This window comes from Felis catus, chromosome F2 (genome assembly GCF_018350175.1).
Source record: "Felis catus isolate Fca126 chromosome F2, F.catus_Fca126_mat1.0, whole genome shotgun sequence".
Classification (NCBI taxonomy): domain Eukaryota; kingdom Metazoa; phylum Chordata; class Mammalia; order Carnivora; family Felidae; genus Felis; species Felis catus.
In genome coordinates this window covers 39782205-39799912 of record NC_058385.1, presented here as the reverse complement: position 1 = coordinate 39799912, position 17708 = coordinate 39782205, and the positions used below count along the sequence as shown (strand labels likewise).

Sequence of the window (17708 nt, the reverse complement as noted above, 5' to 3'; positions counted from 1 at the left end):
CTATTTAGCTTCCAAATCTCTTTGCTTTCAGTAAGACCGGTATTTGAGTGGGTGATACCACTTCTGTTTGGTTTGCCCATGTTCATAGTTAACATTGGTAGGATCATGTTATACTTTGCTCTAGAAAGAAAAATGTTCCCAAATAGGGAGTTTATTAAACATTCTATAGAAAGCAACATTTTACTGCATTTGTGTTTCCATAAGCTTTTATTTGAGAAGCACTAGCTTAAAAGGAAATAAGCCTGAAAATGAGCCTGGGTTCATTTTAAGCGCTCACAAAATACATTTTAAACAATCCCTTCTCTACTCTTGACTGCAGTCAAGTTGTCTGGCCTGTTTTGGATCATCAGAGTGAAGTTTGCCCACCTCCAGCCTTCCAAAATTTCAAATTTTAATGATTCCATAAGGACATTGAAGTTAGATTGATGAGCTGACACTAAGTTTTCTTGAAGTTCTAAATAAGGAATATTTGAAAGCTAAGAGACCGGAGCAATTGAGACATAGAAATTCTTACAGTCTTCTTATGGATTTCAGGCTTCGATTTCCTCTTACCAGCCTTCGTCCTACTTTTCCTATCTGTAGATCACTGTCCTTGACAACCAAGGTAGAAAAATCATCAGACCTTATCAGATCTGTTCTCTGCTTGTCATCTGTCAGCATTGTACAATCGGACCTGAGCCACAGGCAAACCTGGACCTTCCCTGCTCTTATGTGGGATATCAGTAAGTGAAACTTTTTTATATATTTTTCCTTAACAATTTCCAGTCACTTTAGCTCATTTAGGGCCTAAGATTTCCTGATGGTACTCTCTAGAAGTGTCTGGTACTTTTGGTTATGTGTTCTTCTTTAATATACCCTTTTACAGTGAAATCCATTGGAAAGCTCCCTTTGGGGATATATGTAACTTCTGAAGTGATGGTTCTAGACCATTTTGAAGGATCAAACTTTTAGGAATCTAAAGCCCTGGACATCCCTTCCCCAAATAAGGCCCCTAGACATTCAAATAACATATAATTTCACGGAACTGATAAACCAATGACTTTCATCCATGGACACTTGTGGACAAAATCCTGATTGAAGCCACCATTATTGACTTTCTCATTTTCATTTTCATTAGGATTATCACAATTGTATCAAGGCAATTAAAATTTTAACATAAATAATTGAATTTTAATAATATTTATAGTAGGGTCTCACATCACAGATTTATCCCTACCTTTACTCAAGATATTTTGAAGACTGCCTTCATAAGATTTGATTACCACCTGCATTTTCTACCACAGCTGTTTTGTATCACTGGTTCCTTTAAGGCAGTGTATAATAGCAAAAGTCAAGGCTTTGAAAAATAATGTTAATCAAGGTATTTAATATCTCTAAGCAACAGTATTCCCATCTGCTAAGTGTGATTAGGATCTACTTCATGGCTTGTTTGTGTGTTTGTTTTTTAACGGGTGAGAATTAAATGGGAATGTCAGCTCCCCAACCCAAGAAATGTCATTGGTTTTGTTAATTGCTGTTCCTTAGCACTTGTCCCGAACTGTGCCTGGCACATAGTAGGTGAGTCATGAATATTTATTAAATGAATCAATAAGGCACACAAAATTCTTAGCAGATGGTATGTCCTTAGTAATGACTTTTTAACCACAATGATTACGATAATGTTTCAGAAATGAAATAATCATCAGACAAGTCAAGAAGTCGTTGGAACATTTTTTTTAGCTTGTATGCCACTTGTAGCAGGTGCCCAGCTCTTTGTAAGTTCCCATTCCTATTTTATGTTTGTCCTTGCTTCCTCAGAGATGCCCTCCTAGCGAGCCTGGTTAAGATTCCCTGCTCCTGTCCTAAACCAGGAACCGTCTACTATATTTCAGTCTCAGGTTCTTCACAGTCTATTACTTATTTACGTATTTAACCCACTCATCATCTCTTTCTCTTGCTAGCAAGTCCATTTTATGAGAGTCAGAACTTCATCTTGTTCACTTGTCATGACCATAGGTCCTCTGAGGTGCCGGCCACATCGTTAGCACTCAACCAACATTTGTTAAAAGAACACGAGAGTGATACCTAACTCCTGTTTGTCCTAGGACTGGTTAAGGTTTTCCTACAGCGGCCAGCATGTGTAGGTTCTAGTGTCGCAGAACATGGAACTCTACTTCCTCTCCAGAGGGCGCAGCTTCGGTCATCTGACTCTTCTGGGAACAGTCCTCAGAGCTGTTATTCAGATCCCATTCTTCTCTCTCTGTCTGGGATGCTTTATATATTTCTTGTGATCCTCCTAGCAGACACTAGTGGTTGCTGGTCCAGCAGCCATTTTCCCTTTACCCTTCCTTCAGAACCCACGTTCTGTTGAGGTAGCCACACTTACTTGACAACCATTGCTTCTGGGGAGGTCAGGCCAGCCCCAACCCCAGGGAATAAGTCCGGGTTAATCTAATCCAATCATATGGTCTTGTTCCCTTTTCCGGTGATCGATTTAAGTATGGACATATGACTCGGTATTGGCCAGTGAGATGTGAGGGGCATTTCTTAAAGTTTCCCTGAACTGGGAACAACACAGACATAACCTCCATATTATATGCTTTAGAGCACTCTAGAGAGTGCTAGGATATAAGACGATAAGAGAGCAAGAGTGAGAGAAAGAGACACAACGAGCAGAGACAAGAGGCTGAGAGAATAAGAAATGAATACAAGAATGAGAGACAGAAGCCACAAGTGAGATCGTGAGGGAGAGAAAATGCGCCCAAGAATAAGAGAGAAAGGGTGTACCTAAAGACCAGTTAACTGAAAAGCCTTAACTCTATACTGTTTTCTAAAAGGATGAGCAAATAAAAAAAAATGACTCTTCTATTGACCTGGCGGCCAGAAGCTTCCCGTAGAAGCAGAAAATTCAAAGTGGATTTTTCTATCTGCTGCTTACCGTTAGATGACTATGTAATAATTTTTTATTCTATTTCCTAGACTATGTTGGAGAGCCTAAATATGTCTTCTAATTATTTATGGATAGAATTGAACAAACAGGTTACATCTTAAGTATCCAGAATCCTGGAGTTTCTGTAGAAATATTTTTTTTTCACGATTCTCAGCATCATTTGCATGACATCATTATCCACTCCCTGCGAAGAATGCCAAGGAACAGCCACAGGTGCCTGGCACACTCTGCCTATGGCCAGGAGACCCATATCATTAGGATAATGGCCGTGAGTCATCCTGCTTGGCTATGTGTTTGAAATCAAAACAAGAGGCAAAACCAACATAAGTGCAGTTAATTTAAGGCACTTTCTGTCTATTTATTAAGGCTAATTGCAAGTCTGGCTTACAATTAACAATTGCCCAAAGGATTAAAATGCCATGTCACTTGACATAACAGAACGTCCACGGCACTGCCCCCTGGATTTAATATTTCCAGGAACGGATCTCATTGCCTATGGTGTTATGCCCAGAGAGGGTCCTGCTGTAAAATAAGTATCCACGATACCTTGGCAATGCCAAAACAGTTTCTGAGTTTTATGACAGCGTATGCTGGTGTCTGGTATGAAAGCAATACAGCTGGAGGCTAATGAATGGATGCAGGTAGGATGTTCCATCCTGTAAGAAGGAGGTTGCCTGTTCCCTCACCGGCTGCTGGCTGCAGCTCTCATACTGCTAGCGTGTTGTTGCCAGTGTTGCCACCTCATTAGAAAATTAGCTTTTAATTAACTTTGGAAGCTGTTGCATGGGTTTCAATAGGAGGCATCCATTTGTACACATCTTGTTGCAGAATTAAACCGCCCCTCCGTGTTTCTAATGGGCCTCTCCTGCCTTGCGGAAAAGCGGCAGTCTAGCGGCTTGCAGGCAGCGGCTCCGTGGGTAGCGGTGGCCACACGGCTCCAGCCTGCTCCCAATTACCAAGAGGTGTCCTTTAGTGCCCTCGTGGGCAGCCCCTTACTCCAAGGCCACTTGAGACATTAAGTGGCAACGGAGAAGACCACAATCCCAGATGCTCCCCTTTCATGCTTCTGACCCCCAACCTGGCTTTAATGGCACGTAGTCTGGCAAGAATGTGCCTTACCTCATTTTTATATTTAAACATCTCTGCCTGAGCACAGTGGTGATAAACCTGCAGACAAGATAAATAGCTAGATTATCACTCTTCTCTCCAGGGGAAAGTCATGCTGTCAATTAGGCTAATGGGGGTTCCGGGTTCAGCTTTGGCAGGCCCTAACGCTAGGGAAGGCTTTTTGCCCTGCATAGCTGCAAAGCCCAAAGATGGATTTGAAAAGTGGCTACGACCCTAGGGTGGCCAATCAGCAAAGAGGGAAGTCAAGAACCTGATGATTAATCGTCTGCCACAACAATGGGAGGGCAAGGAAGATGAGGCCCAGGAGACCAGATCTTTTGAGCTTTATTATAATTATACATTGCCTCTTTCAATTCTATTTGGTGGCTTAAAAGGAGACATGGGTGCTTTCTGTTTAAGAAGTGAGGCTCCATCCTTTATGAAAAGTAAGTGTTCTTTTGTCATACTTTTTCAAAGCACTTACGCGGCGTCTCATTTGATCTCATTACCAGTCTCTGAGGGACTTAGGGCAGGTGGCATTTTTCTCATTTTGCAGCTGATGGAACTGAGAAACAGCAGAGTTGAGTAATTTCCCTGTGGTCACACAGCCAGCTCGTGATGGCACCGGAATGAGCGCCCAAATAATCTGACGATCCTAAATCCGTACTTCCAGTTCTCCACTGCATCATCCCTCACCCCCAGCCACAGAAATTAAACTATGACCTACTACAAACTATATTGTAATTTTATCTGTTAACATTATTTGTTACACAGAGGAGACAAACCTAAAAAGTAACTCCTTCTGGTAAATAAATCTGCTCAACAATGAAATCGTTTATTTAATGCAAAATTGGAAAGCATAGTGTTAGCCCTGAGCCGACAATTTGGGCAAGAGAGGGATCACAGTTTTTAGATACCAACAGAAAATGACAGCCTGTGCAACACTGGGATTTTCCATATCCCAGGCTCTTTGCAGTGTGGAGGTTGGATCAATAGCACGGTGACCACGCAGTCTCCTGATGCACCTGGGCAGATACCGCTCTTCACGTGTTGTCTAGGCAGTCCGTTGGTTCTAGAATTTGTCCCGCACAAAGATGGCTCAGTTAGATAGTAAGTTTTCTGACATCCGAATTTTAAGTCAAAGCTTTATCTTTTAGTACATTGTCTCACTGAGCAACCAACCCTACCGCAGCTTAACAGTTGGATGTTTTCAAGAGATGCTTTCTTGGTCGTATACTTCTGGTGCTCCCCGAGAGCAGATGAAGGTGGTAATGAAGATGCCGACTATTTACTGGGCACTTTCTCCAGTGCAGGTGACGCGCATTGTACTCTGCCTGAATTATTATCCTCTTTAATCGTCCCAAACCCTTGGAGGTGTTTATCGCTATCACCCATATTTCACGTAGGAGGAAACTGAGGCTCGTGGTGATTGAGTTACCCTGCTTAAGATCTGACAGCAAGTATATGGCGAAGCTGGGGTTTGAATTCAAGTCTCCCTGGCTTCAAAGCTCAGACTATTCACAGCTGTGACGTTTCAGAGTAGGCAAAGTCTCAGTGCGCGTCTATTCGCCAGGGGGCTTGACTCCCGCAGATGCGGGAAACTGGCCTGGTGTCAGCCCTCCGAGGCCACATTTACTAGCTTCACCTAAATGATTGCTTCTCCTGCTTTAGCAGAAACAAGAGTCATGGGAGATGCTTTATTGAAATGCATATTCTCAGGCCCTATCTCAAAGACTGATTTAGTAGGGTGTAGGAAGTTCCCTTTTTAATAAACTCCCTAGGTGATTCTGGTATTCGTGGTTTCTCAACTGCACTTAGAAAAACAATGATCTCTATATTTCTAAGTATTAGAAAATATGGGTCTGAGTAAAATTACCAAGTAGGCTGCACGAGGCATGGGTAGATCTTCTGTTTCTTTTTTTAAATTTTTTAATGTTTATTTTTGAGGGAGAGAGACAGAGACAGAGCACGAATAGGGGAGGGGCAGAGAGAGAGAGGGAGACACAGAATCTGAAGCTGACAGGCTTCAAGCTGTCAGCACAGAGCTCAACGCGGGGCTCGAACCCACGAACTGTGAGATCATGGCTTAAGTTGAAGCCAGACAGTTAACTGAGTAAGCCACTGAGGTGCCCTATAGATCTTCTATTTCACTGAAAATCCCTGAAACAAAGAACAACAATAATGATGGATATTAGACACCTGCTTTGCAACACATACTTTCACATATTTTATTGCATTTAACCTTTGCAGCAATCTTGTTGGGGTCTGTGTGGGTCTGTGTGTGTCTGTGTGTGTGTGTGTCTGTGTATACACACCTTACTAATAAAAAAAATGAAACAGGCAAAAGTAAAATATCTGTTGCTAAGTTATACATCTCGGTGGTGGTATAGAGATTCAAACTTGGTTAACACAATGCACATACTTTCTATTTATTTATATGGATTGAAATACATCAAAATTTTAGTAATTATATCTGCTACAATTATGTTCTAACAGTTTTTGTTTTCTTTGTACCTCTTTATTTTTCAAATTACCTTCAGCGGACAAGTGTTATTTTTATGATCAGAAAACGGTAGCAGCATAAAAATGTTCTTATTTCTCCATAGTTGGCTTTCCCAGCAGTAAATTCTGAAATAAGGATTTGAGCACCACGGATTTATTTGGGAGGTAACCACAGGAAGCACAGGTAGGGAGTGGAGAGCTGAGACAAGAAGTGGGAGGATGCCCACACAGGCTGTTCATGAACAGATTACCATTGTGGGCAACGGGACTTGGCCATAGAGCACTCGACCCTCAGGTGGTTTGAGAAAGTGGGGGTGGCAAGCCTCCAACTGCTATCCTTCATCACCCCCAATAATTTAGTTGAAAGTGACCAAAAAATCATATTAACATGGGCAAAAAGAACCATTTCTTTCCTCACAAAACAGAGGGATGATTAGGGATGGAGTTAAGTCTTCAAGGAAAACTGGAACCTTGAACTCACATCCTATCATCTTTCTCTTTTTTCTTTTTCTCTCTTGTCCTTCTCCCCTTCCCTCCTTCTCTCTCTCTCATCATCTTTCCCTTGTCTGCTTTTCCCACCATCTTAGTTTTTACAGACCATTTCCATTCACATATATAAAACAATTTGACCATCAGCCGATCCATTCTCCATATTTCACAGATTTACACGGGAAGGGCTTATATTTCTTTTTCTGCTTTATTTCAAAACGTTCTGCAGACAGATTCTCATTGCTCCGACCTCACAATCCAATTGGAAATTAAACTGTTGGGGGAGAGGAGGGAAGAATAACGTGATTGGCAACTTGTACTAAAGCATGTAGTTACAGTTGAGGGAGAAGCAGTCCCCCAGAAGAGAATGCTTGTTTTGTAAGAAGGAGCGTTAGGTTTCCTAATTCCAGGGATGTTAGTCTACCAAGAGGAAGAGAAGGAAGAAGCAAATACAGCTGATGCTAAGTTCATTTAACTGGGGCAGACGGGATAGTTTTGATTCCCAGGGCCTGAGAGCTTGTGCCTGGTCACCAGGACACTGGAATCCCTATGGATGATGATGAGGGAAACTTAGATGATTGAACAGAAGTGTGATCCTTATGCTGTGGCATGTATACGTGGGCCTAGGAGGCTGACCTGATGCCAAGCCCCTTAGGTAGCAAACTGGCACAATCTTATAGTCTATTTGATATCCACCTGGATTGGTCTGAACTTAGGAGAAAGACTGAGAAAAGAAAATGTAATTTTTTATGTGTAATTTTTGGGGCTCAACCTTCATTCATTCATTTCTTCAGGAAATTCTTATTAGGTGCTTTATACGTGTTAAGCTATGTGTAGGGCAGTGAGCACACTGCAGTGAATGGGGCAGATGCTTCTACTACCCACGGATGCTTAGAGGACAGCTCCTCCCATGTCTTTCTCCAACTTCTGCTCCTCCAGTGCGATGCTGAGTACGTAGGAGATTGCTGTAGCATCCCTCCTTTCCTACACAGATATCCTTTTCAACAGCAGACTGACTTCTAACAGTGTCAGACCTGTTGAATCTTTATAGAAGCATGACCAACAACTGGATTTCAGTCTGTGGCATAAGGGTGAGAGACACATTTTCAAAGTAATCCCTGAGAAGCCACTTTATTTTTTTAAAAACTTTTTTTCATGTTTATTTATTTTTGAGAAAGAGAGAGACAGAGCGTGAGTGGGGGAGGTGCAGAGAGAGGGAGGCACAGAATCTGAAGTGGGATCCAGGCTCTGAGCTGCCGGCACAGAGCCTGACACAGGGCTTGATCTCACGAACTGTGAGACCGTGACCTGAGCCAAAATCAGACACTTAACCGACTGAGCCACCCAGGTGCCCCGACAAAACACATATTTAATTGGATAAATGATAATGGCTTTTATTTGCTTATGAATTACATTAATCACAATACCTTCTGTGGCTATGCCTGTCTTCCACAAGTTTTCTTCTTTTTATCCATATCCTTTTAAAGGTCATCTGCATCATTTTCCTGATTAAGAAAAAAAAAATTTTCTCTTCATGGGTCTTTTGTATAAAGAGTGACAGAAGTTTGTTCTTTGTTTCTACCTCATGTCCACAATCCAATGGCTTTTAAAGGTTTTGGTTGCATAGCTCATGAGGTTAGGATTCTACTATGAAACTTAACCAGGAAAAATCTTGTGTAAAACACACGATTAAGTCATTTTCTGTAAGGTTAATTTTAATTAAAATAGCAACATTAATTATTGAACGATTTACTATAAGATGTACTGAGAAAATGTTAGCTCTTTTACTATAATTTTAAAAACATAAACATATACTTTGATGTTTAATTTAAACACAGTATATGTGGTCATGTTGAGTTTCTGTTCTGAAAGTAGACAATTTTTGATGTGCCTTTCTTCATGATTCTAATCTTTCAGACAAGGCTTTGTGAAGAAAAAAGCATAGAACTCTGGTTAAAATATGTTTATTTCATTAGGCTATATTTAAAATGTGAATAAAGTAAAATAAAAGGGCCATATTCTATAGTAACAAATCAAATAATGCCTGAAATTTAAGTTGAGGTTTACAGAATCCTAGAAATCCATTTTCTAGGATTCAGAAAAACACCTTCTGAACTAATCTCTTAAAAATATTTTAGGGTCTCAATTACTACTTTACTACTTTACGGAGGTTTAGAATATCTTTCCTACTCCCATAAGAATTTTGGAAAAGTTAAGTGAGAAAAAGAACATGAAATTGCAAATACTGCTATCATGATATGTGAGACTGTTTTATATTTCTAAGCACTGCAGACTTTTTTATTATGAAAACTATGGGTCAGTGGCTCCACGTGTCCCCCCACTGGTACCTGGCATATGGTCAGTCTCACACCAATGCACCATCATAGCAGTGGTCAGTAGAATAAGTGTGTGTGTGTGTGTGTGTGTGTGTGTGTGTGTGTGTGTGTTTATAAGCAGTAGATACATATAGATGTTAGGTACCGAGCTACCTTCACACACATATTCATATATATATGCACTTACATAAGAAGACGTATTTTATGTTTATTATTTTATGAGACAATAGCATCTATAAATATCTCGAGCATAGGGATTCTGCCTTATTCATCTTGTTACAAGCATAGGTCTTACTTAAGCAGAGAACACTTTAACACATATTTGTAACATCAATAAACATACCATTGCAAATAGAAATATTAAGGAACATTAATATTTCTGTCTGAAAAGGCAGAGATAATTAAATGCTCTGAAACATGGAAACATGTATACCTGGAACCATGAAATAAAAGTGCGCAAAAAGTGTGTAGGAGATTTCTTCAAAACTTGAGATAATAGGGCCAGAGACTATTAAGAGGAAATCCCAGTTAATACAGGAAAAGGCAGAGAAAGAGAAAAAATAAGCATCGAAAAACATGGTAAATATTAAAGGAAAATAGTCACAATAAATGGCAATAAATTATATTTAAAATTGTAAATGGACTTTGCCTTTTAAAAGGCAGATCCTTATGTTTGGTAAGGAACTAAATCTCATTTAAATGCTAGTTATGAAAGACACACTGAATGCATAAGGATCTTGAAAGTTTGGAAGAAAAATGAGAGAAAATATATAGTAGATATTTTCTAAACAACATATTGTTGCCAGAGGAAATACAAGATGACCAGTTAAAAATGTTAATTTCAGAGAGACAAGGAATATCTTTTATTATAATAAGTATGTTCCAAATATTGCATGAGGCAAACATACTGAAAAGAGTTCATCGTTTATCGGGAAATCAAATTTGACTGTGTATCCTATAATTATTTACTAAACCTGGCAAACCTCAATGAAAACAATGTTGGTCTAGTTATATATTAATATTAGATAAAGTAGACATTGGTTCAGCAAGAATTTCTTTAATAAGGCACAGATTGCATAAGTCATAAAGTAAGTGATAGACACACCATACTGCATTAAAATTTTAAAACTTCTGATCAAATAAGACACTATAAACAGTGAAAATACAGTATACAGGCGGAGAGAAGATATTTTTGATTCATATAACTGACAAAAAATTAAAATGGAGAATTTATCAATTATGTCTACAAATTAGTAAAGAAGGAAGGAAAGAAGAGATAGAGATAGAAAACAAAGAAAAAAAGAAATAACTTTTAGAAAAATTATCAAAGTATGTGAACAGAAAATTCAAAGTTTAAACTCAAATGTTTAATATTGTAAGATGGTGAACTTCACTAATAATCAGGAAAATCGCGAGTAAGCTAATCAAGAGCTGACATTATTGCTCATATGACTACCCACAATTTAAAATTTTGAGAATACAAGTGATGAAGAAGTTGAACTATAAAAAAACAAAAATTTTTGCATATATAAGTTAGTAGAACCAATTTGGAAATCAGTTTGATAATATCTAATTAGCTTACACCAAGTAGTGATACCTTTGAACCTGATGATCTCTTCTGACACATACATCTACAGCTGTACTGTCAAATACAGTTGTCATTAACCACATATGGCTATTTAATTTGATTAATTTAACTTAAATAACATTGAAAATTCTGTTCTTACACGAGCCACATTTCAAATGCTAATTGCCAGCCACACACGTGACTAGTGGCTATCGTATTTGGCAGAGCAGATGTAGAACATTTCATCATTACAGAAACTTCTGTTGGATGGTGATGCAAGGCTGTCTTCATCAATAATTCGTACAAAGAAATATTTCTCCTCATTCTGGCTTCCTGGCCCCCACTCCGCTACAACCTAGAACTGTCTCCACCTTAACTAGCATCCATTGCTTTAAGATAATTCATCTCAAAGGCATTTCCTATCTAATTTAGCTTAAGCACATTAAAAACATTAGAAAATAACTTACTCTTGCCTGAGTATATAAATAAATGAATATAAATATTGAATTTTAGGAAAGAAGCTGAAAGTGGCCCATCTGCCTAACCCAAGTTTACTAAACTAGAGACACGTGAGCCTGCAAATATATTTTGTTTGGCCAGTAGTTTTTGTTTTTGTTTTTGTTTTTAATTGAGCTAGGGTCCAACATTTAAAATTAAAAGATTTCCCTAAAACAAAAAAGTTGTCTGGCTTCTTTTAAAAAATAGAAAAATCTAGAAAACTGAACTACATCTTCTGCTGGAAAACCGTGGCTAGTGCTGAATAGTGGGAACTTCCTTTCCATTGGGGACAGTCTTCCCAGGAGACTCCAGTTCTTTACCACTTCCCTCATTTCTGTGATCTTTCTGGTCCCTGTGGGCTTTTGAGTTTGTGACTCCTCCTCCCAAAGTAAAAAAAAAAAAAAAACAATTTTCTTTCTTTCTAGCCTACCCAGCACTCCAGGGCTCCCACATCATATGGTTGACCACATTAACTTGCATCAGAATAAATCTTTGACTATCTCTTGAACTTCAAAAGTCTAAAACATCAATTGATTGAGTTGTGTTATGATATTCTAGTATGAGCATATGATTCTCTGCATATGTGAATTTCTGAGGTTTTATTTTTATAGACATGTTTATATTTATGCATCTGACAACTGTTATTTTGAGGAAATAAAGTAAAGGTGAAAGTCCAGCCGTCCTTGGCTGTCAGAAGCTAATATTGTGTTCACAGATGCACCAGAAAAGGCTAACACTTTATTATTTTGTTTACACCTGAATTGGGGAGAGAGAGGGGGAAGCACAGTTTAAAAAAACATAATGTTTTCAAGGAACATAAATGTTAAAACCAAGTGGCTAATTGCTTTTAGAGAAGAATACCTGACCATTCTTCATATCTGACCTGAATTCCTTCTCTTAATTAATTAGGCAATGAAGGCATTAACATAACGATTCAGGCAGAGGTTAAATGGCCATACTTTAGGGATATTATAAAAAGAATTGCTACCTTGTTGGGTTTGGACATGATTTACTTTAATAATTTGGTCTCTTGACGTCTTGGGGGTAAAACAAAGTCAACAAGTTTAAATGGTTTGAGTGATTGGGGACAGGGTAGATTTTAATGGTAAGTCTCCAACTAGTAGGAGACACTTAAGACTTCCTCTAGAAAAAAAGTAAAAGGATAAAAAAGCAGGAGTTGGGGAGAGAAATATCTTCTCATTGTGGTTAAACTGTGTTGCCAACCAAAGATGAAAGAGAGGGGCGCCTGGGTGGCTCAGTTGGTTAAGCATCTGACTTCGGTTCAGGTAATGATCTCGCGGTTCGTGGGTTCAAGCCCTGTGTCAGACTCTGTGCTGACAGCTCAGAGTGTGAAGTCTGCTTCAGATTCTGTGTCTCCCTCTCTGTCTGCCCCTCCTCACTCGCACTGTGTCTCTCAAAAATGAGTAAACGTTAAAAAAATGTTTTTAAAAGATGGAGAAATTAGAACTCCTTAGGAAATGATCTCTTTAGACCAATGTGTTTCAAACTTCAGTTCATAATCCATTTGTAGGTCTTGAAATAATATCAAAAATATTTTTAAACATTTTTAATCTTTCTGTGTGTTCTTTTTTTCCCCGTTTTTAATTTTTATTCTATTTAAAGAAAATATTGACAGTGGTTGTTCTATTCTCTTTCTTGGTCTTCTCTTTTCACTACGCACATGATAAAGAGATGAGGCAAAGGAAGAAGAAAGAGTGTTACAGATAATCCATTAGCTGCCATCCTATCCTGGGCTGTGACATCTGTTGCATTTTTTTTCTTTAACCCTCTGTCCAGGTTTTCTGAATTTAAAGAAAGTCAAACTCTGTGACTCTCTAGTAAAGGAACAATAGGGGTGCACATTTTCCTGAAGTGTGACACCTAAAGTCTAAAACACTAGAGGGCCAAAGAAATTGATTTTTGGTAAAGCTCTCAAGAATGCCTCTCAAAAGACAACTACAGAAGTGAGTCATCAAAGAAACTGCTACCCATGCGCAAGTTAAGGCAAGAAACTTAGTCTTTCTTGGTATCTCTATGCCTGATCCAGAGCCTGGCATGGTTATGTCTTGGAGCACGTCTAGGACTTGAACACTGGGTCTATCTCATTCCTTCTGCACCTGTGTTACCACCACTCTGGTCAAGAGTGTTAGACTACTGGCATTCTGTCGTCTCTGGAAACTGACTTGTTCTGTGTGAGCTTTTAATTCCTCATCTATAAAATGGACCTAAACTTTCATAAAGTTCACCTTGGATAAAGAAAGCAAAGTCTTGCACAAGGCCTGGCACAATTAATGTTAATTCCATTCCTTTTTAAAAATGGCTTATATCAACATGCAACAACTCATGTAGCGAAGTTTTATTCTGAAGCAAACAGTCAACTTGATGGATTGGAAAAATGGAACAACAGTTGCCTTTTTGAATCACAGAGGTATTTATAATCATAAACCCTTCCGTGCCATTGAGTCAGCATGATTGAACTGAAGTTAGTGTAGTTCTTCCATACAGAAATAGAGCTGGCAAATGGCTAAATAGCTTAAAATTTCTGTATAAATGAAATACAAATGATCAGTTTGAGGAGTATTGTTTTTTTTTTCTTACATGAAAACAGCTTAGTGGAAAAAGTATAGGTTTTGAATTGGCTTGAGTCCTTGTTGCATGATCTATGAACTTCATGGTCTTAACCCACATTCTTAATGTCTCTGAGCTTTGCTTTCTTCATGTGTGATAGTATTTGTGTAGATCTCTGAAGTATGTGGCACATTGTAGATATTCAGTGAAAAATGGGTATTATTGTTGTTGTTGATTATATCTTTATCTTAGTTTACTTTCTACTAATTTTAAGTGGCATAGTCCTCAAGTCAGCAATGCTAGCACAGTCTGGTGGAGAGACTCTAATGCAGTTTCTTCCTTTTGGAAAGTCTCGAACCTTATATGTAGTTACCATCTTGCTTCTTTGCTCAGCCTCTGACCTTTGGTCAGTAGATCTTTGCTCCAGTCTCCTCCATGCAATAGTCTCTTTTTATCATCTCTGACTTCCCAATTGATAAACATCAGTAGCTCCTTCCAACCAAAAGCGAAATAAAGTTCTTGTCTTTTCTGGAAAAAAAAAAAAAAAAAAAAAAAAAAGGTATATGACATAGCCCTGGGAAATAATATTGCTGAGTTGATCTTTACTATGGTTATTTCAAAACCTGCACTCTCAGAATTCCTCAAAGAAAAGAATATTTAAATTGTTCACAGAACATTCATTAAATGATGAAGTCAGAATCCATTTGCTCAAAATAGGTGTAGAAGAACTGAATTATTTTCTCTTAATTGCTTTGATAGTAAATTTAATAACAGACTAAGAAAACAGAAAAAAAGAAACCAAGACTCTTTAAATTGGCCATCAGTTGGAAATGAAACAGAAATTGGCAAGCAGTTTTACTGTGCAAAATAGATTATATTATGTCATATTCACTGATGATAGATCTTTTAGGTACTTCACACATACTAAATAATAACATCTTACAGTATAAAAAAATTACAGAATTAGACTTGGCTTGCTTTTGAATGGTGAAAATCCCTTTTCAGAATATAAGTATTGTGACAAAATCTGTGGGTGTAGTAAGCCCTTGGGTATCAGTGAGTCTGAACTATCAAGCAAATAAAAGACACACAGCCTATATTTTCTCATGGAGTGAATGGTGCCAAACATAAATATTGCAGCATTGAACATAAAACACCCTATGCAAAAATATAGACCTTGTTTGTTTGATTCCCCTAATGCTTTAAAAAAGCTTACATCAAGGGTACTGTAAGTACTATATTTAAGAGTCTAATTCAATTTAAGGGGGTTCTACACTGCCTGTAAATTTTTCTATTGAATTACTGCCTATTTTCAATTTGAGCAATGCATTGTTCTAGGCCAACAAACCTTGTTAGGTACTTAATAACAGCAATAATATATATAAGGAGTGACTAAAGTGCGTGTTGAAAATTAGTCATTATTAGTAATTACTGGCAACTTCTTCCCATTGGAGTTCAGACAATATAGTTCAAGGACTATCTTACTTTTTAAACTAATTTTATGGAATACCTACTATGTGTATGGTTATGTTTAGGAGCTCTCTATGTGTACCTCATTTAATAATTTTACTAGCCCTGCCAAGGAGGTTTTTTAGGGAAGAATTTTTTAGGGAAGAATCCACTATCTTTATATTTTGATAGAGAGGGCTTTTCAAGTTTTCTCAAGGTTTGGGGTATTTTGAAGGGAACATTTCTGGCTTTATTCTCTCTACTCCATACTTGCTCCTCCCAAGGGGTGGCCGGGGGGGGCAAGGAAGAATAGGTAATAACACTGTTGAGCAGCCAGTGTGTGAGCAGCACACACTGAGCAGGGGTGTTGCACACCCCACCCACGGTCGCCCCTCAGTAGTGAGAGAGACTCTTTCTTGGCTCTCTTGAGCTGCTTGTTTAAATGAATGAGAAAGATGGATCTCTTCCCCAGCTCCCTCTGTCCTTGAAGTAACAGACCCAGGGCAAATTCCAGGACCCACTTGGTGCCTTCTCCCTTGGAGAGCCGTTGGCAAGCATCACTGCTAATCACTGTAAAGCAGACATTCTCCTAGCAGCAGACATGGAACATGCACTCTCAGGCTGCTTTCAGACCCTGCTCGCTCCCTTGGCCGGCTGCTAAGGTCTAGACTCAGGAGAGGTGGGGAGGGTAAGAGACAGCCATGCAGGCCTGTTAGTAGTCACATCCCCCATCCATTTTTCCTTTGATCATTATACACTGGGAATAACAGACATCCCTAAATAGGCTGCGACTTTGGTTTCCAGTTAGCTTCCTGTTCTCCCTGTTCCATTCCTTACCATTAGGCCTTGAGGAAGATGAGCAATATGTGGTTGGGACCCCAAACTACAAAGGAGTGACTATATTTTAACTGAGAGATGATGGAGTTGGAGAGAGGCAAATAAATTGTCACAACTGAACTATAAATAGGATATGATTTAGAGAAGTGGTGCAAGATGATTTCTTGGGTGTGCAAAGGAAATATTACAAGTTACAGTGCAAATTATAAGGTATTTATATTTACTTTTGTACTAATTTGTTAAAGGAGTCAGAGAGGTGAAATTAGGAGTCTGTTTGCCTTCTGTGGCATAGAGAGAAGAATGGATGCAGGAGAAAGGGGAAACAAGTGGAGAATAACCTTCGTACTGACATTTTTATCCAACTTATCATGCCAGATTTACTTTCTTTGAACTCAGGTTACCTGATACTTTGTGTACTGATCTTATTATCTCAATATCCGGATTTTGACATTTTGAGTATTGTAAAGCTCATCCATTCTCTGTTTGTTATCAAATTCTCCCACTCTGCTGTAACCAGATACTATTTTAAAATATTTCGGATTTTTTACCAGAGACCTAAAGATGAAATGTCTATATCGTGGTGGTAAAATATTAAGTATTTCTGAAAGAAATGCAGCATTTAGTGCAAATACTGAAAATTTATAAAGGTGGTTCTAAAAATAGCTTTACAGTGCTTAGAAAATATCCTTAAAATATGAGGGGGAACGGAGTACAGAGAGGAAGAGGGAGGATTGAGAAGGGGGGGTATTCTAAGGTATTTGTTTATTTTGTGCTTTGCTTCAGGTATTTTTGAAATATTGAACTTGTGAGAAACTTTTTTTTAATATGAAATTTATTGTCAAATTGGTTTCCATAAAACACCCAGTGCTCATCCCAACAGGTGCCCTCTTCAATACCCATCACCCACTTTCCCCTCCCTCCCACCCCCATGAACCCTCAGTTTATTCTCAGTTTTTAAGAGTCTCTTATGCTTTGGCTCCCTTCCTCTCTAACTTTTTTTTTTTTTCCCTTCCCATCCCCCATGGTCTTCTGTTGAGTTTCTCAGGATCCACATAAGAGTGAAAACATATGGTATCTGTCTTTCTCTTCCTGACTTATTTCACTTAGCATAACACTCTCCAGTTCCATCTACATTGCTACAAAAGGCCATATTTCATTCTTTCTCATTGCCAAGTAGTATTCCATTGTATATAAACCACAATTTCTTTATCCGTTCATCAGTTGATGGACATTTAGGCTCTTTCCTTAATTTGGCTATTGTTGAAAGTGCTGCTATAAACATTGGGGTACAAGTGCCCCTATGCATCAGCAGTCCTGTATCCCTTGGGTAAATTCCTAGCAGTGCTATTGCTGGGTCATAGGGTAGATGTATTTTTAATTTTTTGAGGAACCTCCACACTGTTTTCCAGAGTGGCTGCCCCAGTTT

The 17708-nt window shown here is 38.6% G+C and overlaps 1 protein-coding gene across 2 annotated transcripts in view; it reads left to right on the top strand.

The window, feature by feature from the left end:
* The window catches only part of TRIQK (triple QxxK/R motif containing), a 342742-nt gene that overhangs the window by 106061 nt on the left and 218973 nt on the right, over nt 1–17708 (top strand). For both annotated transcript variants that reach the window (XM_045050082.1, XR_006592646.1), the window contains one exon: nt 583–722. In XM_045050082.1, the coding sequence (XP_044906017.1) occupies nt 583–722 (140 nt within the window). The remainder of the gene's footprint in view (nt 1–582; nt 723–17708) is intronic.